Source organism: Actinia tenebrosa, unplaced genomic scaffold, assembly GCF_029948245.1.
Source record: "Actinia tenebrosa isolate PJP-AT-01 unplaced genomic scaffold, QUT_ActTen_1.0 PGA_scaffold1__47_contigs__length_23844297, whole genome shotgun sequence".
Lineage (NCBI taxonomy): Eukaryota > Metazoa > Cnidaria > Anthozoa > Actiniaria > Actiniidae > Actinia > Actinia tenebrosa.
In genome coordinates this window covers 7033543-7058187 of record NW_028292578.1, presented here as the reverse complement: position 1 = coordinate 7058187, position 24645 = coordinate 7033543, and the positions used below count along the sequence as shown (strand labels likewise).

At 37.1% G+C, this 24645-nt stretch overlaps 4 protein-coding genes across 4 annotated transcripts; all 4 read right to left on the bottom strand.

The window, feature by feature from the left end:
- Positions 1 to 4979: 4979 nt before the first annotated feature.
- LOC116290849 (uncharacterized) lies at positions 4980 to 6123 on the bottom strand. The gene is made up of 2 exons (XM_031697963.2): positions 5754 to 6123; positions 4980 to 5225 (listed from the first exon to the last, which is right to left on the bottom strand). Exons 1-2 carry the CDS (start codon positions 6089 to 6091, stop codon positions 5015 to 5017), a joined length of 549 nt encoding a protein of 182 aa, XP_031553823.2. The 5' UTR covers positions 6092 to 6123; the 3' UTR covers positions 4980 to 5014.
- Positions 6124 to 8067: 1944 nt separating this feature from the next.
- On the bottom strand, positions 8068 to 11339 carry LOC116290857 (uncharacterized). The gene is made up of 4 exons (XM_031697971.2): positions 11165 to 11339; positions 9620 to 10164; positions 9000 to 9206; positions 8068 to 8719 (listed from the first exon to the last, which is right to left on the bottom strand). The coding sequence occupies exons 2-4, from the start codon at positions 10160 to 10162 to the stop codon at positions 8309 to 8311; spliced, it is 1161 nt and encodes a 386-aa protein (XP_031553831.2). The 5' UTR covers positions 10163 to 10164; positions 11165 to 11339; the 3' UTR covers positions 8068 to 8308.
- Positions 11340 to 12858: 1519 nt separating this feature from the next.
- Positions 12859 to 17218, bottom strand: LOC116290985 (DEP domain-containing mTOR-interacting protein). Its single transcript, XM_031698107.2, has 8 exons — positions 16926 to 17218; positions 15874 to 15994; positions 15241 to 15419; positions 14600 to 14827; positions 14450 to 14524; positions 14264 to 14334; positions 13883 to 13987; positions 12859 to 13815 (listed from the first exon to the last, which is right to left on the bottom strand). Exons 1-8 carry the CDS (start codon positions 17167 to 17169, stop codon positions 13684 to 13686), a joined length of 1155 nt encoding a protein of 384 aa, XP_031553967.2. The 5' UTR covers positions 17170 to 17218; the 3' UTR covers positions 12859 to 13683.
- Positions 17219 to 17770: 552 nt separating this feature from the next.
- Positions 17771 to 24629, bottom strand: LOC116290972 (protein pelota homolog). Its single transcript, XM_031698097.2, has 16 exons — positions 24475 to 24629; positions 24045 to 24137; positions 22996 to 23146; positions 22317 to 22407; positions 21608 to 21664; positions 21112 to 21218; positions 20465 to 20525; positions 20279 to 20319; positions 19822 to 19905; positions 19692 to 19728; positions 19530 to 19576; positions 19384 to 19457; positions 19152 to 19223; positions 18835 to 18909; positions 18391 to 18422; positions 17771 to 18312 (listed from the first exon to the last, which is right to left on the bottom strand). The coding sequence occupies exons 1-16, from the start codon at positions 24513 to 24515 to the stop codon at positions 18200 to 18202; spliced, it is 1176 nt and encodes a 391-aa protein (XP_031553957.1). The 5' UTR covers positions 24516 to 24629; the 3' UTR covers positions 17771 to 18199.
- Between the last annotated feature and the right edge of the window lie 16 nt (positions 24630 to 24645).

The following is a 24645-nucleotide window of genomic DNA, read 5'->3' as shown; positions in this document are numbered from 1 at the left end:
TATTGACGGAATGCCAGTCAGGCTTTCGCTCCCTGCACAGCACTGTCACCGCGTTGCTCGAAGCAACGAACGAATGGTCAGTTAATATAGACAAGGGACTACTTAACGGAGTAATCTTCATAGACCTCCAAAAAGCCTTCGACACCATAGATCATGAAATTCTTTTATCCAAACTATCGAATTATGGTGTAGATGAAGGCTCACTCAAGTGGTTCCGTTCTTATTTACTGACGAGGTCTCAGCTGTGCAGTGTTAACGGAAGTCTGTCTGAGCCTTGTACTGTGAGCTGCGGTGTACCACAAGGCAGTAATTTAGGCCCACTTTTATTTCTCCTGTATATTAATGACTTACCAAATTGTTTGGCGCAAGCCATAACAAGAATGTTTGCTGATGATACCAGCATCAGCGTTCATGGTAAAAATGTAGGAGACTTGGAACCAAGCATCAACACTGAACTCACTAATATACATCAGTGGTTGTTAGCAAATAAGCTAAGCTTGAATGTAGCGAAAACGGAATTTATGATTATTGGGTCCCGCCAAAAGTTCACAGCGCAATGCGATTCCACTATTAATATTGCGATTAATGGAGCTAGCGTTAAACAAGTTGATCACACCAAATCTTTGGGTGTCACTATCGATAAAAACCTTAATTGGTCAGAACATGTTAACAACATTTCGAAGAAAATCTCTTCAAGTATAGGGGCTCTAAAACGTGTTCGCCCATTTATTTCGACCGATAGTGCCATCCAAATCTACGAAGCCTTAATTCTACCCAAACTGGACTATTGTAGTGCAGTTTGGGATGGATTAAGTGATAAACTATGTGTTCAACTACAAAAGCGTCAAAATCGAGCGGCTAGAGTTATCACAAGATCTAACTATGACATAAGATCTAGCCATCTCCTTGACCAATTAAACTGGGATACACTTGCAGTTCGTCGTAAAAAACAAAAAGCCCTACTAATGTTTAAGACGATGCAGGGACGTACACCAGTTTACTTACAAAACCTTTTCTCCGACTACCATACTAAATACAACCTTCGAAATCATGATCATAAACTGTCAATACCTAAGCCACACACTGAATATCTAAAACGATCATTCAGCTATAGTGGGGCAAAATTGTGGAATGACCTACCGTTAAATATAAAAGAGGTCAAGTCAGTACGAAAATTTAAAACGGAAATTGATAGTTTGTACAGTAAGAAAAGTTGTAACTAAGGGCTCCACGGCAAACATGTAAAACAGTAACTAGCTTTTTAATCGTAAATCTTTACTTTTAAATATTTTTAGGCAATCGACTGATGTTTTTACCGTGGCAAAATAAAGAAGCTTCCTTCCTTCCTTCCTTCCTTCCCATGGTTTTGATCGATTTTGGCCTATTTTCACACCTTTTCACAAAATGTGCTTTAGTCATGAATGATGCCAAAACGATCATTTTTGGACATTTTTGAGCAAAAAGCGTGGACTATAGCCCATGCTTTTGATCGATTTTGGCCCATTTTCACACCTTTTCACAAAATATGTTTTATTCATGAAAGATGCAGAAACGATCATTTTTAGCCATTTTTGAGGAAAAAGCATAGACTATAGCCCATGGTTTTGATCGATTTTGGCCCATTTTCACACCTTTTCACAAAATATGCTTTATTCATGAAAGATGCAAAAACGATCATTTTTAGCCATTTTTGAGCAAAAAGCATGGACTATAGCCCATGGTTTTGATCAATTTTGGCCCATTTTCACACCTTTTGAAAAGATATGTATTATTTATGAATGATGCAAAATAGCTCATTTTTAGCCATTTTTGAGCAAAAAGCATGGACTATAGCCCATGGTTTTCAACGATTTTGGCCCATTTTCACACCTTTTCACAAAATATGCTTTATTCATGAAAGATGCAAAAACGATCATTTTTAGCCATTTTTGAGCAAAAAGCATGGACTATAGCCCGTGGTTTTGATCAATTTTGGCCCATTTTCACACCTTTTGAAAAGATATGTATTATTTATGAATGATGCAAAATAGCTCATTTTTAGCCATTTTTGAGCAAAAAGCGTGGACTATAGCCCATGGTTTTGATCGATTTTGATCCATTTTCACACCTTTTCACAAAATATGCATAATTTATGAATGATGCAAAATAGCTCATTTTTGGCCATTTTTGAGCAAAAAGAATAGACTATAGCCCATGGTTTTGATCGATTTTGGCCCATTTTCACACCTTTTGAAAAGATATGCATTATTTATGAATGATGCAAAATAGCTCATTTTTAGCCATTTTTGAGCAAAAAGCATGGACTATAGCCCATGGTTTTGATCGATTTTGGCCCATTTTCACACCTTTTGAAAAGATATGCATTATTTATGAATGATGCAAAATAGCTCATTTTTAGCCATTTTTGAAGAAAAAGCATGGACTATAGCCCATGGTTTTGATCGATTTTGGCCTATTTTCACACCTTTTCACAAAATATGCTTTATTCATGAAAGATGCAAAAACGATCATTTTTAGCCATTTTTGAGCAAAAAGCATGGACTATAGCCCGTGGTTTTGATCAATTTTGGCCCATTTTCACACCTTTTGAAAAGATATGTATTATTTATGAATGATGCAAAATAGCTCATTTTTAGCCATTTTTGAGCAAAAAGCGTGGACTATAGCCCATGGTTTTGATCGATTTTGATCCATTTTCACACCTTTTCACAAAATATGCATAATCTATGAATGATGCAAAATAGCTCATTTTTGGCCATTTTTGAGCAAAAAGAATAGACTATAGCCCATGGTTTTGATCGATTTTGGCCCATTTTCACACCTTTTGAAAAGATATGCATTATTTATGAATGAGGCAAAATAGCTCATTTTTAGCCATTTTTGAGGAAAAAGCATGGACTATAGCCCATGGTTTTGATCGATTTTGGCCTATTTTCACACCTTTTCACAAAATGTGCTTTAGTCATGAATGATGCCAAAACGATCATTTTTAGCCATTTTTGAGCGAAAAGCGTGGACTATAGCCCACGGTTTTGATCGATTTTGGCCCATTTTCACACCTTTTCACAAAATATGTTTTATTCATGAAAGATGCAGAAACGATCATTTTTAGCCATTTTTGAGGAAAAAGCATGGACTATAGCCCGTGGTTTTGAACGATTTTGGCCCATTTTCACACCTTTTCACAAAATATGTTTTATTCATGAAAGATGCAGAAACGATCATTTTTAGCCATTTTTGAGGAAAAAGCATGGACTATAGCCCGTGGTTTTGAACGATTTTGGCCCATTTTCACACCTTTTCACAAAATATGTTTTATTCATGAAAGATGCAGAAACGATCATTTTTAGCCATTTTTGAGGAAAAAGCATGGACTATAGCCCATGGTTTTGAACGATTTTGGCCCATTTTCACACCTTTTCACAAAATATGCTTTATTCATGAAAGATGCAAAAACGATCAGTTTTAGCCATTTTTGAGCAAAAAGCATGGACTATAGCCCGTGGTTTTGATCGATTTTGGCCCATTTTCACACCTTTTGAAAAGATATGTATTATTTATGAATGATGCAAAATAGCTCATTTTTAGCCATTTTTGAGCAAAAAGCGTGGACTATAGCCCATGGTTTTTTATCGATTTTGATCCATTTTCACACCTTTTCACAAAATATGCATAATTTATGAATGATGCAAAATAGCTCATTTTTGGCCATCTTTGAGCAAAAAGAATAGACTATAGCCCATGGTTCTGATCGATTTTGGCCCATTTTCACACCTTTTGAAAAGATATGCATTATTTATGAAGGATGCAAAATAGCTCATTTTTAGCCATTTTTGAGGAAAAAGCATGGACTATAGCCCATGGTTTTGATCGATTTTGGCCTATTTTCACACCTTTTCACAAAATGTGCTTTAGTCATGAATGATGCCAAAACGATCATTTTTGGCCATTTTTGAGCGAAAAGCGTGGACTATAGCCCATGGTTTTGATCGATTTTGGCCCATTTTCACACCTTTTCACAAAATATGTTTTATTCATGAAAGATGCAGAAACGATCATTTTTAGCCATTTTTGAGGAAAAAGCATGGACTATAGCCCATGGTTTTGAACGATTTTGGCCCATTTTCACACCTTTTCACAAAATATGCTTTATTCATGAAAGATGCAAAAACGATCAGTTTTAGCCATTTTTGAGCAAAAAGCATGGACTATAGCCCGTGGTTTTGATCGATTTTTGCCCATTTTCACACCTTTTGAAAAGATATGTATTATTTATGAATGATGCAAAATAGCTCATTTTTAGCCATTTTTGAGCAAAAAGCGTGGACTATAGCCCATGGTTTTGAACGATTTTGGCCCATTTTCACACCTTTTGAAAAGATATGTATTATTTATGAATGATGCAAAATAGCTCATTTTTAGCCATTTTTGAGCAAAAAGCATGGACTATAGCCCGTGGTTTTGATCAATTTTGGCCCATTTTAACACCTTTTCACAAAATATGCATAATTTATGAATGATGCAAAATAGCTCATTTTTAGCCATTTTTGAGCGAAAAGAATAGACTATAGCCCATGGTTTTGATCGATTTTGGCCCATTTTCACACCTTTTGAAAAGATATGCATTATTTATGAAGTATGCAAAATAGCTCATTTTTAGCCATTTTTGAGCAAAAAGCATGGACTATAGCCCATGGTTTTGGTGGATTTTGGCCCATTTTCACACCTTTTCACAAAATATGCATAATTAAGAATGATGCAAAATAGCTCATTTTTAGCCATTTTTGAGCAAAAAGGATGGACTATAGCCCATGGTTTTGATCGATTTTGGCCCATTTTCACAGCTTTTCAGAAAATATGCATAAGTTATGATTGATGAAAAAAAGCCATTTTCATATATTTTGGAGCACTCAGCATTGACTATAGTCGATGGCTTAGATCAATTTTGGACCATATTGACAACACATTCAAACAAACAGTTATATTCCGTTTCAAATGTTTTTTATTTGAATGTTTACAAGTAGTATGCAAAAACATCTACACAAACACGTCCAACGTTGTCTCGTTCGGTATAGCCCTTCAGATCTTCTCCGTACCACACCTTAAGGACTTGGTTTTCGCTCACGAAGTATGGGCTGGCAAAGCTGTGCTGGAGAACGATTTGTTTGGAAACTGAATTGACTCCGTCTAGGCCATACCAGTAACCTACGTTAGGCTGTTTAATGCTGGAAACACAGAGAAATCCCAACGTTAATACTTACATAGACATTTAGTTTAGGCTCTATTTTGGAAATACGATTCAAGGCTGGCGTAGCAGTGCATCATGATCCACCCTCCTCTCACGTTTAGGGTCTTGGTTCGATTCCTATTCCTAGCATTCATGTTAGTTGTTTGTGTAAATCCCTTGATCTACGGTTTTCCTCTAGTGTCTTCACTTTTTCTTTCTTTGCAAAACACTCTTATTTTCCCATCGATAAACCTTGAAAGTTATTTTTGTTTGTTAGAGTACTCGACTAAATAAAGGCACAAAGTAAGAAATGGGACGAAAACATGAGGCCCAATCTAGTAAAGAAACGTAATCCCATCAAGGGATAATTGGTCTTATTCTTCTATTCTCGGGTCAAAGGTATTAGCTTGATTCAATTATTTGTCCCTAAAGTATCTTATCGTGTCAAAAAGCCGCGAGGGCGTTCAAAGCAGCTTCAAATAAGTAGAAGTTTATAGAGATTAACCTGAGCATGATGAACACATACCTGACTTCACTGACAGGGAACTTGACTTGATCATCAGCATTAGTGACCACGACATTCAAAGAATGCTTCTTAAGACCATTCCAGTTATGGCACCCGAAATAACTATTGTGCTTTGCACTGGCGCTGCCACATCGAATGTGACCTCTTTTGTGTACGAGTTTTACGGCAGCAACGAACCCGGGATGCAAGACCTTGAAGGTACCTGGCTGATTATTCTTCCCTGAGAAACAAACTGGACGTGAGTTGATTTGAACCCATGGCTGCGTAGCACAAATAGAGCACTCGGTGAATGGCAGAACCGCAAAAGAAACCAGAGCAAGGCAGATCAAACTATTCATGATGACGATGCATTGAGTAAAGAAACTGTGAGAGGATGATCACCTTTTATAGCATTGAGCTTTAGGGACACCTTTTGCTAATTATCAGCTTTCCTTTCACACAAATATTGATTTTGCGTTATGTTATTAGTATTAATTGACTAGTATGTTTTTTATTATTTGAACAAATATTATTCATATAATTATCACTATTATTGGTATACAGTCATTTAACTGTTTCGAGTGCAAACGTTTTTTTAATTAAATGTAGGCATAAATACGTGCCGTGCCGCATGCTCTATGTACTACATTGATGCAACAACCAATCACCAAAGACTCCTGGTACAGCATTTATCTCGCTTTCCCGTCACTATCCCGTTACTATACCCGAGCCCTGAACGACACTCGCTCACTCTCGCTATTTTAATTAAACACTCACCTGTCATTTTTTGCGATCATGATCACTGTTTCAATTATGGCTGCTTACTACAGCTGTTTAATTGTTATCATGTTAAATGTTGTCATAAACATAGCGGGTAATAATAATGATGTTAATGTGATAATCAGTGAAAATACTGTATACTATCTAACGCCCAATAAAGCGGCCTGGTTTTTATTAGCGGGAAAAAACAGGTGAATCTTCAAACTGGATCTGAGTCGGAGCTTAAGATAATTCCCTTGAAAGAAATTTTGCATTTATCAAAATTCTGAAATAAAAAATGGGATTCACTATTCTCATTTTTGATTTATCTTGAAAAAACATCTCAAAATAGTCGAAAACACACATTTTTCCGAGTAGAGACTGATGCGAGTCTGATAAAAATCGCAATTTCTCTACTCAAAAAAGAGAAAAAAAAGTGAAAATTGGTTTTGAACGTTTATTTAGTTCCCAATAGCAAAAGTACCTAAACTTCGTTGGTTCCATGCTTTTCGTTGAATGCGTAGAAAAATGCGCAGTGCAAAACAAGGGAATTACGACAACATTAGATTGCCACACTTGTTTCCTTGGCAACACCATAAACAACATAAAAACACAAATGCGCATGCCTGTGCGCATCTTTCTTTTCTTCACAGATTAACTGACTGGTCTACTTTAATCATCGATCATCACGATGTTTTTCATCTCATTCAGTTCTATCCGCTGAAAGACTATATTCTAGTCCAGCTGCGCATTCACAGATGTCAAAAGATCTATTAGTGAGAATATAGTAATGATGAAAAGGTAAATTATACACCGTGAAAAGATGAAAAGAGCTCTTTCCATTACTCCGACAAATGACTAGCGGACGAAACGTCAGTAAGTTTTTTCATCTTTTCACGGTGTATAATTTACCCTTTTATCATTACTGTTTCATTAGAAACACCGACGCAGCTCACACTAATTTTTAGTTAGTTATATCTTCTTAATTAGTGAAAATATGTTAACTTCTTTCAAATACTAAAGATCAACAACAAATGAATACGATATTGGAAATGGTGGTATGATTAAGAATTGTATTTAGTGATCTTTCTGGTATTTTTACCCTCTCATGAAGCACACTATATAAATACACCTCCTATACCTCATGGTATATTATTATATTATTATTATTATTATCATTATTATTATTATTATTATTATTATTATTATTATTATTATTATTATACAGCTTCTCATTAATCCCATACAGGTAACTGTCCAATTATTTTCTTAATTGGACAGGTCTTGTTGAGATGGGATAAATTAGGCAGCTATATAATTAATAGGTAATGGGATTTCATGCTCCCCAATCAAGAAATAATTAGACTCGAACAATTCCTTTGACTGCCAAATTGGACTCGGCCTATGGCCTCATCCAATTAGTTTGTCAGTCCTCGGAATTTTCCTCGTCCAATTATTTCTTTATTGGACAGCATGGAGTCCTATTACATATACTTATTATTATTATTATTATTATTATTATTATTATTATTATTATTATTATTATTATTATTATTATTATTTCTACTACTACTAATATTATTGTTAATATTTCCACGATATAAACGTTTGCATGCGACGCTACCGGGAAAAAATTTTCAAAAAAGTTCTATATTTAACTCCTTTTTTCTAGTGCAGGATATTGTTTGCGTCAAATCTTTTACTCGTCAAAAAACTAATTTCTATTTTGATAAGTTATTGATATTTACTTATCAAATATTATTGAAGGAAATTAAATATTAACATTGAATGAGCAAAAGTGTATTTTTATCAAGAGTTTAGTTCTTTGTCAAAAAAGAAAGAATCTTTCTTTGTCCTGTAAAACTCAATCGTGCGTGCATGGCGAGGATGTTATCAATGACTATGACGTCACCATTCTGCCATTGAAACCCAACAGCACTAGACCAGTTGATGTCCCGTATGTGTCGAATCACTTCCGTTTCGATCTCACTTCCGTCACCGTACGTAGCATGAGTTGGGTACATATCATTGGGCAGTTCCATGCCCTTGAACATTGGTGATTCCTTGTAGTACGTGTTGTGATGCACGTTTGCTTGGTTGAACCATACGGGTTGTCCCGTAGCGGGATGCGGGACGAGTGGGTCCAACACGTACCAATATCGAAGACTGTTGTCGTTTTTGTCCCATTTGAAGTTAAAGTTTACGTTCCTGAGAAACTTTTCGACAGCCTGTGAAGAAACGCGAAACGGTTTTGTTTTGTATTATTGTATAATTGAAGATATTATGCCAGGAGATGAGTGTGCAGTGCATGGTCTTAAATGAAAGCATAACAACTATCAGCGGTTTTCGTCTGAGTTAAAAACATACGGTGCTTAAAACACATATGCCGTATGTAACATAGAGCACTTTTCGCATGACTGTGAAAAGCTCATTGCTGTACTAGTAAGGGTACCGTGCCGTGACTGTGATGCATGCTAAAGGGAGAGGAAGGGTTATCATCTGATGTACCTGAGGGTCTTGTGTCATGAACGACTGTTGCCATGACGTATACTTCTTTTCTTTCTCGTCAGGAAGGTAACGTAGATAACGAATCCTTCTTTCTTGAAGAACATGGACAACTTTTGGATCCAAGCTGCTGAACACTTCTGAATTTCTTGCTATTGGTGTGAGTCCTCCGTTACCTGGCACAGGTGCTTGAATGCAACAAAATATCACCTGAAAATAAACAGTTTCTGAAGTATTTTGCGTATTCACTTTATAAGGTCAGTATCGCCCTTTGGTCATGGGTATATGGGTCGCGGGGACACTGACCGACTGCTACTCTGTATCTGAAACCAAGAATAGTTCCATTTCTCATTCGGTAAATACCACAGTGTGTTTTATGACTGAAGACTCATCTGCGCAGGCTTATCCTCACTTAAGAGCAAATCATTTGCAAAAGTCAACTGTAATGTAAAGAATGTGCAGCTTGAACAATACCAATGTGTTGAAATCCCACGGACTTTTAATGGTATCTGTGTGTAGTGATGATGATAATGATGGTGGTGTTAACGAGGGGATTGATGCATACATGGTATTATGATGGTCATGTGATACGCTAGCAGCCTACAGCTCATCTAGATGATTACCTTTTTTGGATGTATAGTAGAGCAAGCCATTTCATTATGTAGTTCGATATTGAACTCCATTGGATCATCAGTGGATGTGAATAGACAAGCCTCTTCGTCCACCAGATGTCGATTCCCTGTCCCCCCTTCATACCTCATAGCCTCGTAACCAAGCCCCATAGTGAACTCTGAAAAATCCTTTGCAACACTCAGCCCCATTCCTCTGAACAATACTACACCAAAACGAGGCAATGAGACATCCAGTTCTTTTCTGCATAATTGACCCAATTCTCCAAAACTTGCCTTGTCAGCATTTGCTACACTTAGCGCATGAGGTAACCCTACCCTTGGGTTTGCAAGGAACTTCGGGAATGTTTGGCTCCATGATCCAGGAAGATACTTTCTACCAGCCAAGATGTTGTTGCTCTTTTGAGCCAGTTCAGAGGGTGGTAACAGATTGAACGAAGGACGGTTCGTGATTGGTGGATGAATCTTTGATGTCACCAAGCAGCGACCCAATCGTATTCCAAATAGAGATGCGAGAGGTTTATTGGAAGTTAACATTTCTAAAAGCAAAGATATTCGTATCATAAAATGAAATGAAATTCGACGTCAGATATCTCCTGTAATTACGGCAAAGAAGCCCGCACGAGCGAAGGCTATCAGGGGAATGGAAACCTAATGAACGCAGCGAGACAAACGGTGAGCTTGCAATGATAGAGACCTTTTTTTAACACCTTGCACAATTATTCACGTCTCTATCTTTGCAAGCTCACCGTTTGTCTTGCTGCGATTCAAAAGCACGGCTACCTTTCAAGATGGCGCAGGGAACTGTGAAGGGGACTATTGGATTTTGGAATAGTCAACTTGTACTAAACTTGTCCAGACTGAAAAACATGCAGGGAACCTCCAATCTGTATCGAATCGAACCATGATTGGCTAAACACGCAGATCAAACCTTGGAACAACCTCTATGCTGATCCAAGTCAGGGTACGGTAAACACACAGATCAAAACCTGAAACAAGCTATGGCCTCATCAATGTCAGGGTACGGCTAACTCCCAGATGAAACCCATGTTTCAAGGTCCGGTTTGATCCGCGCGGCTTTTTCTGCGCGCTTTTTAAAATTTCTCTTCACAAAACTCAACGCGTGAAATTTCGATTCTATTTCGAGATAGCCACCGGAAATATGCTGTTCTATAGATTCATTTTTGAACGAGAAGTGAAGCAACGACTGCTTGGACCAAGTATTTACAGTTATAGGATGTGAAATAAATTTACCTTAAATTCGTTTACGAATCCAGTCCTTGGCATCAAGTTAATTTAATACACAATTTTCGTATCGCGAACAATCTTTCATTAGTCTCATTTACGTAGGGTTACTTATAACTTCATTTCAGTGTCTAAATATTCACCACAAGTACCATATCAACGGTAAAGTAAAGAATGCACAACTAAAAAAGTACAGTAGTACAGTGTATTTCTACTGAATGTTATCCTCTTTCAAAGCGTCAGGTGATTTTCAGCACTACTTAAAGACTGTTTTCACTGCAAGCAAATTCTTACCTGGTCAAGTCCTGTACCCTTAATTGTTTTTCTGTTTTGCCTGTTGTTACATACTCTTCGACAGTTTAACGACTGTCCCGCTTACATGGGGTCTGATAAACGCTCTTTTGGTTTAATGGTATCAGTGCTTTGATTTTTATTGTTTTGTCTCGGAGTATCATTTATGACCAGGTCAATAGGCGTGTATATTACAGAGTAAGGTCTCCTAGTGTTACCATTAACGAGTCTAATATATTTAACATCAAAATAACTGTTTTTTTGTTTACACAGACTTAATATCATACATGATAGTGAAGTGTCTATTCTTTATAGTAAATAGCTGATATTGGGAGTGAGTTAGAGTGCAAACTATATATCCATGAAATACTGAGTTAGTGGTAGACACGTACTAAATTTAACCACTGTTTTTTTATATTACAAACTAGTACTAACTAAATAGTCATTTTTCTTTCACGGATTTAACAAAAGAAAACAACGGAACTATTGTCTGCTACTTTGCATTATGCTTATCATCTTTTCATGCGCCAAGTAAAATCGGTTTACCCCATGTAGTAGTTCTTGGTTGGTTGGATGCTTAATGATCTGTGTGATAATAGAAACAATAAAAACCAAACAAAGCCGCTGTTGAATTAGATTTCAGTGAGTTCCATTCAAAATCATACAGGATCCTTGAACGGAAATGAAAAAGCGGTAGTGGGTAGAAGCATCCGCCTGATACTTCCTGTATCAGTAGCTTACCCCATGACTTTCTCGCCAGCATGAATAGAACGTTTTACCACTGAACAAAAACAAATGATAAAGCCCCATATGTTCAGTGACATCTAGTGAGTGTCAGGAAGACCAAAGGCTAGAATAAGATTGCTCCATGATGGTCGATAAATGGGCAGGTAATCAAAAGGTGATTAACAACAGGAAAAGGAAGTCTGTCCCTCCCTCCCTCCCTTCACGTGCACGACATGTTCCACTGGTGGATGCGTAGACTACGTACAGAAACAAGAAAACATCTCATTAGTGATAACTAAAGTCTCGTCAGTCCTATTTTGGAATCACTTTTTCAGCTTCAGTCCACACTGAATCCACACTGAAGTAACGATAGAAGACTCTTTATCGAACGATCGCTACACTTTGAATTTGATACAAGGTTAAAGAAGGGTCTTGAAGGAGGGGATCCTAATCCTATTTTCTAGCCCCCATTTTGACCAAATCCCATAGTCCCAGTCTATGTTGTGCTCAAATCTCAATCCCATTCCTATCTTTTGTTTTTTTTTGTTTGTGAATCCCATTCCTAGTGCATAAAACACCATTTTCCCAGCCCAAAAAAGGCGACTCCCAGCTCCCATTTCACCCCTTCAGGACCCTATTATAGTGACTCTGATCGATATTGGTCTACGATAAATAAAAAGAGACTACAGGATTCTTTTTTGGTTGAACCAGACATGAACATTTGCATGTTACGGTGATTCACAAGATTTACCCTAGGTGCTAATAAACGACTATTAACACCTGGTTCTCACTTCATTACTTAACATCATCATAACTGATAGTCATGCGAGCGAAATCTCACCCACACTATATGCACATGCTACTACGCATGACTTTTACCATATCCCCAAGCAGTTTTCGTTAGCTACATCCCGCTGTCCGGCAAAAATGATGATCATCCATTTTCTAAAAAAGGCATAAGAAAACGAGACTGTATTTATGCTTATTTTATTTCAAAATTCGGTAGCTTGGTGTTACATCTTTGTACATTAGTTACAAAATAAATCTAATACCAAACCTTTTTTCTATGTACACTGTATCGATATATTAATATATTATCAGAAATCATGGTAACCAATTTTGGGCGTCAAAATTCGAAAAAATATTGAATGACATTTGAATGCCAGTATTTATTATATAGTAACAATTTTTGAAGAAAGTCAAGTAACTTGTTTGGATAAGTATGACAAAGTTTAACAATAACAAGAACAACTTTGCAGCTCTAGAGTAAAACTTTTCGTTTAAATCAAACTGTATATTCATTCGTTACCTCGAGGTCCAGCCCCGAAGAACCAGTGTATCTGTCATACATATAATATGTATTTGTATCCCAACTATGATCCTATAGGAACCAAATATTAACACTTATGCCTCAAATAGTGAATACATATTCCCTTGTTGTCCTACTCACAATCTTTGCCCTTTACTAGTCATGTCCTATCCCATTCGTTGCCTTTTATCAACCACATCCTGTCACAACATCTTTAAACACAAAGCACTACTGATGTCCCTTAACAATTATTATGGTCCTTTACCGACCATGTTCCATCATAATAACTTTACAAATCACTTCCGATGTCCCATAACAATTGTGGCCCTTTATCGACCATGTCCCATCATGGTCATAGTCCTTTGCCAATCATGTGCCATTATAGGCATAGTCCTTTTCCAATGATGTCCAATGATAGACATGGTCCTTTATGAATCATTTTCCATGATAGTCGTGGTCCTTTACCAATCATTTCCCAAAGAATAAATTATGTCCCTCGAAAGTGGGTCATTACGATAAGATCAACTACATTCTGTCCTCTCATGATCTCCTTTGCAACTTCTTTATGTGACCAGTGAAGAACTTCTTTGCCATTTACTGAATGAATAAACATACGTACCTGGAACCAACAAACAGTGTGTCAACAAAAGATCCTGTCTGTTACAATGACAACTATCATGACTCACCCTGAGTCCTGCAGCAGCAGCTGGTCCCTCGGGATCAACAGTTTGAACATAGACTGGTTCTTTACCACGAACAACAAAACCAAAACCAACAGAGTCACTCATTATCTGAAACAATGAATGAATGTACCTGTAAGTAAGTCAACTGGGGTGGGGTCTGTAGAACCCAAGGGGGAGGGGGAGAGAAGTGATTTTCCTTCCCACTCTTCACACACCCTGGCTGTTCCAAATGGAGATTGGCTTTTATGCATATACAATATTCTTCTCATCCTTGCAGAACTAAATGGTAAATGTACATAGTGTCAAAGATGAGAAGTCTAGCACTGATCATCATGCTATTTGGGTTTCTACTGGTTGGCATAAGACAATAACAACTGCACGTACCTTGATAGCTTTCATTGTATATGGACCTGTAGAATCAAGTAACTCTTCCACTGTTATTTCCCTTACAATCACTGAAAAAAATAAGAGAGAAAACAAGAATGCCATCAATGGATTTCTTCAAAGCTATAATTTTCTTCAAAGGACCACTTATTAAATCACAATTAAGGGGCCGGCATGTTTGTGTACCTGGTCTTGGTGAACTGTTTTCAGGACTGCAACTTGATGGGAAATAGTCAGGACTTTCTGGTGAACAACTGTTATCTGTAGATAAATAATGTCAGTCTGCACCCTTATTCTATACTAGTTATATCGATCACCCCTTTATACTGCCCTTACCATTATTTCCACGGTTAGACAAAGGCACTGGTATGGACCGCTTAGCAAAAATGAGGGGCGGCAAATGTTTGCCATTTTTTCTCTCAATTAGTGGTGATCCAGGCTCAGCGATGATCTGTCCACTTTCCAGTAATGACATCCCATCGCACAGTTTCTTGGAAATGATTTTGTCAATAACAAATTGAAAATGAAGTTTGGGATCATCTTTGAAGTGGTGATCGTCGGTCACTGAAACCAATAGTTACTGTAATAAGTCACTGAAGTCAATAATTTCCTTTGGGGTGCCTGTGTTATTAAGAAAATATTCAGTGATTCCGGTTCTCCATTAGGCTGAGGTACATTTTCAAAACTGAGGGCACAGTTTTTCCCTATCCGGACTGACTATAGGACGGTAAATAACTTATATATATTTTTCCCGCATTTTTTTACTTGTTTTTGTAATCGCTTTGTGTTGTCATTTAGCAGCAAAGGATACTGGACCACGTGCGTGGGCAGACACTGACAAAATACTGCCCGCTCAAACAGCCAATCAGAACGCATGATTTTTTAGGATACCAGACCGGAAAAAAGTAAGGTTAGTTATCTTTATTCTTTACAAGCTTAGTTATGCAATTGTAGTAGTATTGCACCCTTGGACTTACCATGTTTTATGAGGCCAAGTTCAAGAAGTTCTCTACTGAGCATGACGGCTCCAAATCTGTCTGGTGTCTCACCGCTCTCAACCATCCAGTCTACTAATGCACTTCCAACAAAACAGTTGCGGTACACAAAATCTTCGCACTCCTGGTGCTTGACGATGCTGTTTTCATCTGATTTTATCCTGTTCAGGGAAATTTGAAACTGTTATGGCCACATCAAAAATAGCCTGTGTGCAGATGCTTCTCTACCCCTACTCTGTTTTCTCTCACAGGGGCCGGAGGGGTAGGGAATTATCTGCACTTGGGCTACATCAAAAATGGACATAAAATAAACACATTTCTTATCCCTCCTCCAGGGTCTAGTTGTACGAAGGGTGGATAGCGCTATCTAATATATAAATCTTTATCCAATGGATAAAGAAATGACGTTATCCCATTATTTTATCCAGTGGATAAGATCTATCTTTTGGATGGTGCTATACACCCATCATATAACATGGCCTAGGGGATTATTTGCCATATACTGTATTGGCAAAAAAAAAAAAAAAAAACAATTGGGGGCATTTTAATTTATAAACTATATTTGGTCTAAAAAATCTAAAAACTAAATTAATAAACTAAAATGTATCAACTAACCTTTGTGAAATGTTGTAGCCCTTAAGAACCAGGGAAATATCATGTGTTATGGGAAGTGAATGGTCATCCAAGCGAAACCGATAGAACAACATATCATCCTTGAACACATGGTCATCACACACTGAAAATGCAATCAAAATATAAGGGGAAAAAACCTATTTGTTTGTGTTGTGGAAATTTGCATCTTTAACCTGGCCTCAAGGATTTTCACTTGTTTTTGATCCTTAAATCCCAAGAGGCCTCATACTATGAGCTGAGGAAGATGTTCAGAGTACAAACATTATGGCTCCTGAAAACTGCTGATTTGTAGAATACAAAGATAAATAGAAAATAGTCAGAAATACACAGGACAAATGGTTCAGTATATTTCTCTAACTCTCTTCAGGAAATCCCATTCCTATTAGATTAATTCAAAGCAGGATTAGGCAGATTATTTTCATATTTGAATCAAGTGAATATTTTCGTTATGAAGCTTTCATGCTTATATACCACAAAAGTTCAGAAAGAGTGGAAGTAGAATGTACATTTCAGTTTCGTAAAAGAGTTAAAGAGAAACCTATTAAGCGTTCGAAGCTTTGACATGAAGCCTTGTTAGTGCTGCTAAATGTCAATCAACGGGACAATAAATGTTGAACATATTTGAGATTACACCTGAAACTACAAGCTCACAGCATCTTCAGAATGCATAATGTACCAGACTATCTACATAATACATGGATAAGCGTACATTATCCATGCTCTCTATTGTTTGATTTTATATTTTAAGGTCAAAATGTCTTGGCCGGCCAAGCGTATCATTATGATATTTATAGTTTAATAACAGCAATAATTTATAGCATCCCATCGAACAATCTTTATTATAACTCAAAGAAAAATGACAAAACCTTGGAAGTCAGAGCAGTTTTATCCAAATAAGCTCTCTTAAAGTAAATCATGAACACAAAATTCAAAATGGCAAGCGAACTCTATACAACAAGAAGTACCTAGTCTAGGAAATACCGCGCTTCAACGGGTTTTCCAGCACTTATTTGCAGCTTCTTATTCAAACTTACCGTGATGTATAAGATTATGATCTTGAAGAACACACATACACTGAACTGCAGCAAATCTACTTGGCGCTTCACCTCGCTGTACGAGCCACTCCACGAGGTCTTTGCCAACAAAACACGTTGGGTACATTCGCAGATGGTACCTACGATCCTTTATTATAGGTGGGTCGCGCTCAGAGTGAAGACGAGTACGTAAATACTCCGAAAAGATCAAAATATGAACAAATTTACTGGAGATTCGCTCCATTTTGCCCTCAACAACCTCCGATCACATTTCACTTGTCTTCTGTTGATATTTGCATTGTAACTTTAAACCACACTGACCGCTGAACTGAAAACTGGGGGCGCAGACACCTGTGTTTCCGATATTTGCGCCAAAAAATAAATGACGGTCCTGAAGAGGAAAAATGGGAGCGGGGATTTGCCTTTTTGGGGCCGGGAAAATGGGATTTTATGCACGTACTGGGAAATAGATTCACAAACAAAAAGAAAACAATTAAAAAATGGGATGAGGTTTGAGCGAAAAATAGGCTGGGACTATGGGATTTGGTCAAACTTTATAGGGCTGGGAAATAAGATTAGGAACGAAGAAAACTTGAACTCTACTCCATGAATATAGTAATATCACCAATGAAATTTTAAAACGTTATCGCTTCTTACAATTTATTACAATTGGAAGTATAGGGAGGGATGGGAAGTCTTGTTAGAGTTAGTGGCAAGACTAAAAATCAAGAGGAGTACTCAATCGTGGAAATCTAACGCAACTGTCCACGCAATCATTTCCTCATTAGGTTTATCGAATTTAACTTTCTTATTCATAACAGGAAAAGAGCGGATTGTCAACAACATGTTTTAGCGATATCTTTTATTTTTGAAGCTTATCGTTTTGTGCGCTAGAAAAACATTCACTAATCCAAACATCTTCGCAGTGTGTCGTTCAATTCATTATCTATTATATCTAGCTTTAATTCATAGCTTAAGTTATCATATTAAAATCTCTCTCCTTCTTTGTAACAATATTCTAGAGGATTTACGTCACTACTCTCTCAACAGATGGCGTTATTTTAGATATCTCTAACATGCAATTCTACCTTGAATAGACAACTTGCATGTGACGTCAAAGCAACTATATTTGGAGGACGAAACGAAAAGATTTCAATCTTCTGAGAATTGGAAACCTATTGTTACGTCCCAAAAATTGAGCTGCATTTCGACGTGCTGCAATTGGTTTATAGAAGATGACATTCGCCTCGAAAGCAAAGGAGTAACATGTTGTATCAGTCTGGCCCGGATTCGTCACCGTCGTCGTCATCATCATCTTCTTCTTCTTCAGCGATATCAGGTATTGGAAACCTTAAGATCGCTGCCACTCCTGACAACTGGCCAAGCTCTACAGGAAATAGAGGAGAATTGTGAGAAGGTAAAATGGAATGAAATAATGAAGAGGGAAGTGAATGCAGAAACTTACGTTCACCAGACACGTGTAGGCTAGAGAATATCCTGAAATGACAAAAAATATATCATTTTGTATTTAGAACAATATCATCAGTGTGAATTAGGATTGAATATTATGGTACGTGTTGTAAATCAGGTAAAAATGAGCTTGCACAGTTAGCTGTCTTTGCAGACGATGGAATCTTCTTCAAAGGAGGCGACACCATCACGTGCCGGCGCCCATAATACAGCTTGGACTGCCTGCGGCAGAACGATAGAATTCCTTTGCTCTCGGAAATTGAATTCTTTCTCATGTAAGACGATTGTATTGTTTCTGCCATCTAACATGGCTGCCATCACGTGATGGTGCAAAGCCTCAATGCTAGACACAACACACCCGATATCAAACATGTACCATGGTACGCCATGGTTGTCCCCCCCAAAGCTCGACATCATGTAGAGGGTATTCATGACTTACTTGACTTCACCTCCATTTTCCTTGACGCTTTCTACAAGAGCAACGTATCGTCTACGAGTAGGTAAATCAGCAGATCTGAATACATCATAACAAGACAATCATTGCAGTACAAATTGGAGAACACCCATAGTTAAATATTGGTTATTATTATAAGATCTTCAGAGGTCGAGTTCACTAACGGTGCGGTAATACAGCAACGAAACCGTACAACACTGTTAGGTTGCAAGTAGGTGAGAGAAGAAAAAAAAAGATAGGCTAATAACATTTACGAGAGATTATACGGAGTAAAACGTATATTCAATAAAAACAACCAATACCTGAATAGTTTGTCTGTAACCAACAGTGTTTCAACAGCCATTGCTTCATTTGCCCTCTCCACATGACGAACTCTAGAAATCCAACCAGAAGTCAAGCATTAGAGTAGTGTTCGCAGGACTGTGACAGGTTCAAAGTACTAACGTACCGTGCCGTGCCGTGACAGTACTGTACATCCAAGTATTCTGATTGGAACCAACCATAAATAGGTTAAGGATCTCGTGATTAACTTACCCATAATATGCTCTATCTGGTTCATTTTGTAAAGTTGTATAAAAAGTATCAAGGGACTTGACTTCACTGCTGGCCTAGAACATGAGATAAGACATGAAAGTCAGTTATTAAATATATAGTAATGATACGATACTGTTATTACATACCTTGGTGTCTGCAAGCCTGCTTGCAATACTTGGATCTGATAAAATTTCTATCAAAAAAATAAAATGGAAGAAAAAGGGTTGTGTGAATATGACTGCACTGAATGACTGTGCCCTAGATATGTTTCAATGGGTATGCTTCTGAAGAGGAAGAAGACTCATTACCTTTTAGAGCATGCTTGTGCCCTGATGAAGAATGCACCTGGAAAGTTGAACATCCAGAAAATCAATAAACCATATTCTTTAAAACAAAGAACACAAGACAGGACAAAACTTTGGCCCAGTCCTTACATACCGAAAGAAATTTAGATTTATTATCTAATAAGTTTTTCCATTCCATCTTAGTGGCTTGTTGGAACATGTAATCTAAAAATTGATCCTAAGGATACAAGCAAATCATATCATCAGATAATACTAGTAGTAAGGAATAATGATAAAGAATACATCATCAAGAATAAAAAACACAGGTGGTGTAGTGGTAAGTCTGATTGCCTCTCACCAATGTGACACAGGTTTGACCCCTGCCAGGCTTGGTGTTGTATGTGAGTAGAGTTGTTTATTGGTTCTCTTCAAGAGTTTTTCTCCGGGTTATCCGTTTTTCCTTCCTCCACAAAAATCAACTTCCAAAGTCTAATTCGATCTATCAGTTTCCTTGTAATTGGGTCCTAGACCTGTTAGGCTTTACGCCCACCTCAGAGTGGTAGAGTTGAATAAATAAATAAAAAAAATTGCACATGAGCCCCAGAACCTACCTTGACAAAACCTGGACTACCAACTAGAACACATTTAACAACTGCAAATTCAAAAATATGTGTATTTAAAAATAATGTTTAAAAGACTTTACTTATATTATCAATAGAATCATTTCCTGGAATGCTGAAAATCAATATAAATTGAAGCAAGAACGTAAATGAGAACTAGGTAGAAGATAAAATCACCTTCAAAATTGATATGTCTAAGGACAGCTTGAATTATTGCATCATAAAACTTTAGAAGACCCTTAGGAAATTAAAAAAATTGCAAAATTAGATGCTGGTACAATGAAGAAGAAGAGAAGGTGGAATGAGGAATATTAGTTAACATGGGCTACTCAAATTCTTAATTCTTTTTTGCGTAAACTGATTTTACATGGATTGAGATCAAAGGACCCAGGTTTATCCCATCATGCATTGCAAGTGAGATACAACGTTTTTCATTTAAACTATTGAAATTAATATTTTCGAAATTTAATAAAAAACAATGGTATTCAAGTAGAGTGTATGTCGATCACCTTTTAGCAAATTATTTATTTTCTAAATCCTTCATGAGGTTTAGAGATACTCGTTAAACTACTGGAGTACTTTGGAGTACTTTCAGGTTCAATGCAGATCCTACGACTGACTACTTTTATTTGTCTAATTAGCTGAACATGTCTTCATCAAATGCAAAAGCAATACCTTATTATTAGTATTAGTAGTAGAAGAAGTATCATTAGAAAAAGATGCCCATAAACTGGTTGAAACTAAAGGAAACAATAATAAGCTCGCAAAGGAACTTGGGATAGCCATGGATCCTACTCTGGATTGAAATAGTACAATAATTCTACCTTGTCGTGCTGCGCACAGTAGCCTTTTCTCTTCCTTGGTACGTTCATGTCTATTTTTGCTCTCACAATAGTCATACTTGATGTTACCAGACATATATGACACAGTCCTGCAGAAACAAACAATCTGGTATCAATCTTTGTTGGGTCTCTCTAATAGTGTTTACATGCTAAGGGCTGTCTAATAGTGTTTACATACTAAGGGCTGTCTTAGTGTTTACATGCTAAGGGCTGTCTAATAGTGTTTATGTACTAAGGGCTGTCTAATAGTGTTTACATATTAAGGGCTGTCTAATAGTGTTTACATGCTAAGGGCTGTCTAATAGTGTTTACATGCTAAGGGCTGTCTAATAGTGTTTTACATGCTAAGGGCTGTCTAATAGTGTTTACGTGCTAAGGGCTGTCTAATAGTGTTTACATGCTAGGGGCTGTCTAATAGTGTTAACATTCTAGGGGCTGTCTAATACTGTTTACATGCTAAGGATCATAATGTCTTTACCTTCATGTAGGATGATTGCTGCAAGATCTGCATGCTGAGTTGGGTCACATGCCATATCTACCAATTGAATGACACAAATAGTTCAAATACCAAATAGTGTTATTCAATTTTCTTGCATGGTCTGCAAACCTTCAAATTGTATTAATACCATGAAACAGCCTCTGGGCTGATCAAAGCAGGGAAGGGAGAGCACATGTCAGGTGTAGAGTGGGCACTAGAAGGCTAGAATATCCTTGAGGTCACATTTTCTAAGCAGGGGGCTAGAATTGTTTTTTATACGGAACTCAAACTAAACAAAATAAGATTTCATTCTTGTAAAGATTGGTTGCAAGTAAGTAAAGCCCCCACCATCCCCCCCCTCAGATTAATTAGCACCAATTGTCTCACTATTCTCATGAGGGAATACAAATTTGAATAACAAAGAAAATTTACAAAGCATTTTGGTAGTGGTAGTAAAATGATGGCATCATGCAAACGGCCTATTTACAGAAGGAATTGGAATTTAGCTTGTTGGGTTTTGCAGTGGGTGGAAAACTGGAAAACTTTGAGAAAAAAATTCAAATCCAGGGAAAACTCAACAAACTCTACTCACATGTGATGCAGGGTCTGGGAATTGAAACATGAGACCTCTGAGGCGATAGTACTTATTCTATATTGTTTCTTGATCTCAACTTTATTTGATACCATCATTTCATACATGTATGCTTACCAACTCTATCCAGTGCTATAAAATCCCATTGTTCTTTGATGAGTGTGAACTTTCTATTGAGCTCCAAGTCTATAGTGTGATATGCTCCCATCTGAAGAAAATAAATTCCAGTCTAATATCATACATGTTAAGTTAACTGAAAAAAATACATGTTAAGTGAAAAAGTAGGACACAAGTCTCCATCCTGGGGGGGGGGAAAGAGGGTATTACCACCCCAACTTGGGCAGGGGTGTGCCGCCAGGACCTCGAAACCCTGACCCTATCCCAGACCTAAAATTTTTATTTTACATACCCTACCCCAGACTAAAACCAAGAATTGTACATCCTATCCCAGACTAAAAGATGGAAAAGACTGTTTTTTAATAGATTGCAATCAATATTTACTTACGTTTTTATTGTTTTTGTGCCGGCAGAAAGCGTAGCCTATTTGCCAGACAAAAATGACCAGATCGTTAACTCTATCCCAGACTCAAAATGATACCCTATCCCAGACAAAATGTCAAAAAATGATACTCTACCCCAGACTCAAAAGCCGAAAAACCATACCTTATAGGGCGGCACATACCCGTATAGCAATTATAGGGGAGTACCCCCCCCCCCCCCGGGGGTCTCCATATTATTACAAGTATCTATGAAGATTTTTATCAAGACAATTAAATTTTTACATGTTTAATATTACCTTAACAAACTGGTTTTCCTCAGTATTTCTGCCCTTAACTCTCAAAACACAAGCTTGAGTATCAAACTCAATATTTTCAACAGCAAGTGTAAGAGTTGTACGAATCTTGTTACTGCTAACAGACCCTGTTGCTGATTCTGTCTGGACTCGCCTACCATCAAAATTGGTTACATTTCATTAGTATTTATTTTGTACTCGACAGTAATTATTTTTGATCAAGACAAGATATAAATCCACACAATAAAAGTCTTTATCTATGAAGTACTCTGTGCTGTTGCCCAATGGTTCTAGGTAAATTAAGAAGGGTTGAAAACTAACTGATAATGACAGGCTTGTGCTTGTGATTCCAGTTAGAAATGTGTTTAATACAACAAGCGAATAAGAAGGAAACTTAAACACCATGTAAAATAGTTTGGAGAGCTCTGTTGACATTTCAGGTCCTTCGGGATGTACTGCAGTCCAATTATATATTATTTGTTAGCTTCATTCTATGGTATAACTGAGGGTATCTTGTTTTTCTATATATGTGAATTATGTAAACTGTATGTGGTACCCGAAGGAGATGACATTAAAATTTGAATTTTATACTCAGGACTCTTCAAACTCATAATTCAATACTGTCTTCATCCCATCCCCTTCGGAATCAAGGTCTGGAATGGTATTCACAGGTACTGGGAAATGGATAAAATATAGCTCAGGATCTGGTAAAATATAAAAAAATCTTACGTGATTCAGGATATTTTTTGGCATTGGCCATGATTTGGGAATTGCCAAATTCAATATCTGGGATGCGGGATTTTGCTTTCTGATTTTCAAGGAAAACGTAAAAATAAAAATTGAAGCACCTCTCTAAGAATTTGTTGAATGTGGGGTTAATGGCAAAATGTAGCGGGACATGGGATTTCAGGACATGGGGTTTCAGGGGGAAAACCAATGATTTGGAATCCTGACCCTTTTTCCAGACCCTTCTAAATCTGCAAACATTTCCTGCCAGTTAATTTAATGTACTTAAAAGAACTATGATTCAATTAAGAATCATTTTAACTAACCTAATGGTAGTAGATCTAAGGCGATCACCAACTGAAACCAAGTTGTAAGTATGCCACATATCTTCTGGATCTTCAGGGACTAGTGTTACATGGCTAACAAACACGAAAACAACGACTTTACAACATCACATTTATAATTTTATTAACGGCTACCTCATCTCATTTTATAAATAGGATTAAGCTTAGCTCAAGCTGATCAAAATTTATCTCTGAAATTCATTGGTCGTATTAAATGAAAGAAGGTTAAGAAATAATTGAGCTTGATTCTAAAATGTCACTGTAGTAACATATAAATCGAGTGATAAGTATATCTTTTGACTGATCCCCATTACTGAGGATAGATGATGTGATGTGATGTGGTTGATTAAAAGAGAAAACCCGCGAAAAATATATCAAAAATAATACAACAAAAATAAACCCAAATTCTTACCCACTGCTGTCCTTCTCCAAGCTCTTGTTGATAAGCTTCATACTGATTGACCAAAGCGTTGAGATATCTCCTCAATCGCTATATTATTTGATCATCTGTTTGAGTATAAAATTGTATAAGACATTTTGATCCGCCATCTTGAAATCTTGTCCCTGCTGGGCAACCACCCTT

Bases quoted from the DNA above. Each gene is read 5' to 3' on its own strand.
- LOC116290857 (XM_031697971.2), bottom strand. From the start codon at position 10,162: ATGTTAACTTCCAATAAACCTCTCGCATCTCTATTTGGAATACGATTG. The intron at 9,207-9,619 runs GTAATCATCTAG...GTTTATTTTCAG, and splicing joins CTACTATACATCCAAAAAAG to GTGATATTTTGTTGCATTCA. The intron at 8,720-8,999 runs GTACATCAGATG...GTTTCTTCACAG, and splicing joins TCATGACACAAGACCCTCAG to GCTGTCGAAAAGTTTCTCAG.
- LOC116290985 (XM_031698107.2), bottom strand. From the start codon at position 17,169: ATGGAGCGAATCTCCAGTAAATTTGTTCATATTTTGATCTTTTCGGAG. The intron at 14,828-15,240 runs GTAAGTCCAAGG...TATTGGTTTCAG, and splicing joins ACTTGGCCTCATAAAACATG to TGACCGACGATCACCACTTC. The intron at 14,525-14,599 runs GTAAGGGCAGTA...ATTTATCTACAG, and splicing joins GTCTAACCGTGGAAATAATG to ATAACAGTTGTTCACCAGAA.
- LOC116290849 (XM_031697963.2), bottom strand. From the start codon at position 6,091: ATGAATAGTTTGATCTGCCTTGCTCTGGTTTCTTTTGCGGTTCTGCCA. The intron at 5,226-5,753 runs GTATGTGTTCAT...CTGTGTTTCCAG, and splicing joins TTCCCTGTCAGTGAAGTCAG to CATTAAACAGCCTAACGTAG.
- LOC116290972 (XM_031698097.2), bottom strand. From the start codon at position 24,515: ATGAAGCTTATCAACAAGAGCTTGGAGAAGGACAGCAGTGG. The intron at 23,147-24,044 runs GTTAGTTAAAAT...TTTTGATGGTAG, and splicing joins CTTAGATCTACTACCATTAG to GCGAGTCCAGACAGAATCAG. The intron at 18,313-18,390 runs GTAAGTTTCTGC...TATTTCCTGTAG, and splicing joins CCTACACGTGTCTGGTGAAC to AGCTTGGCCAGTTGTCAGGA.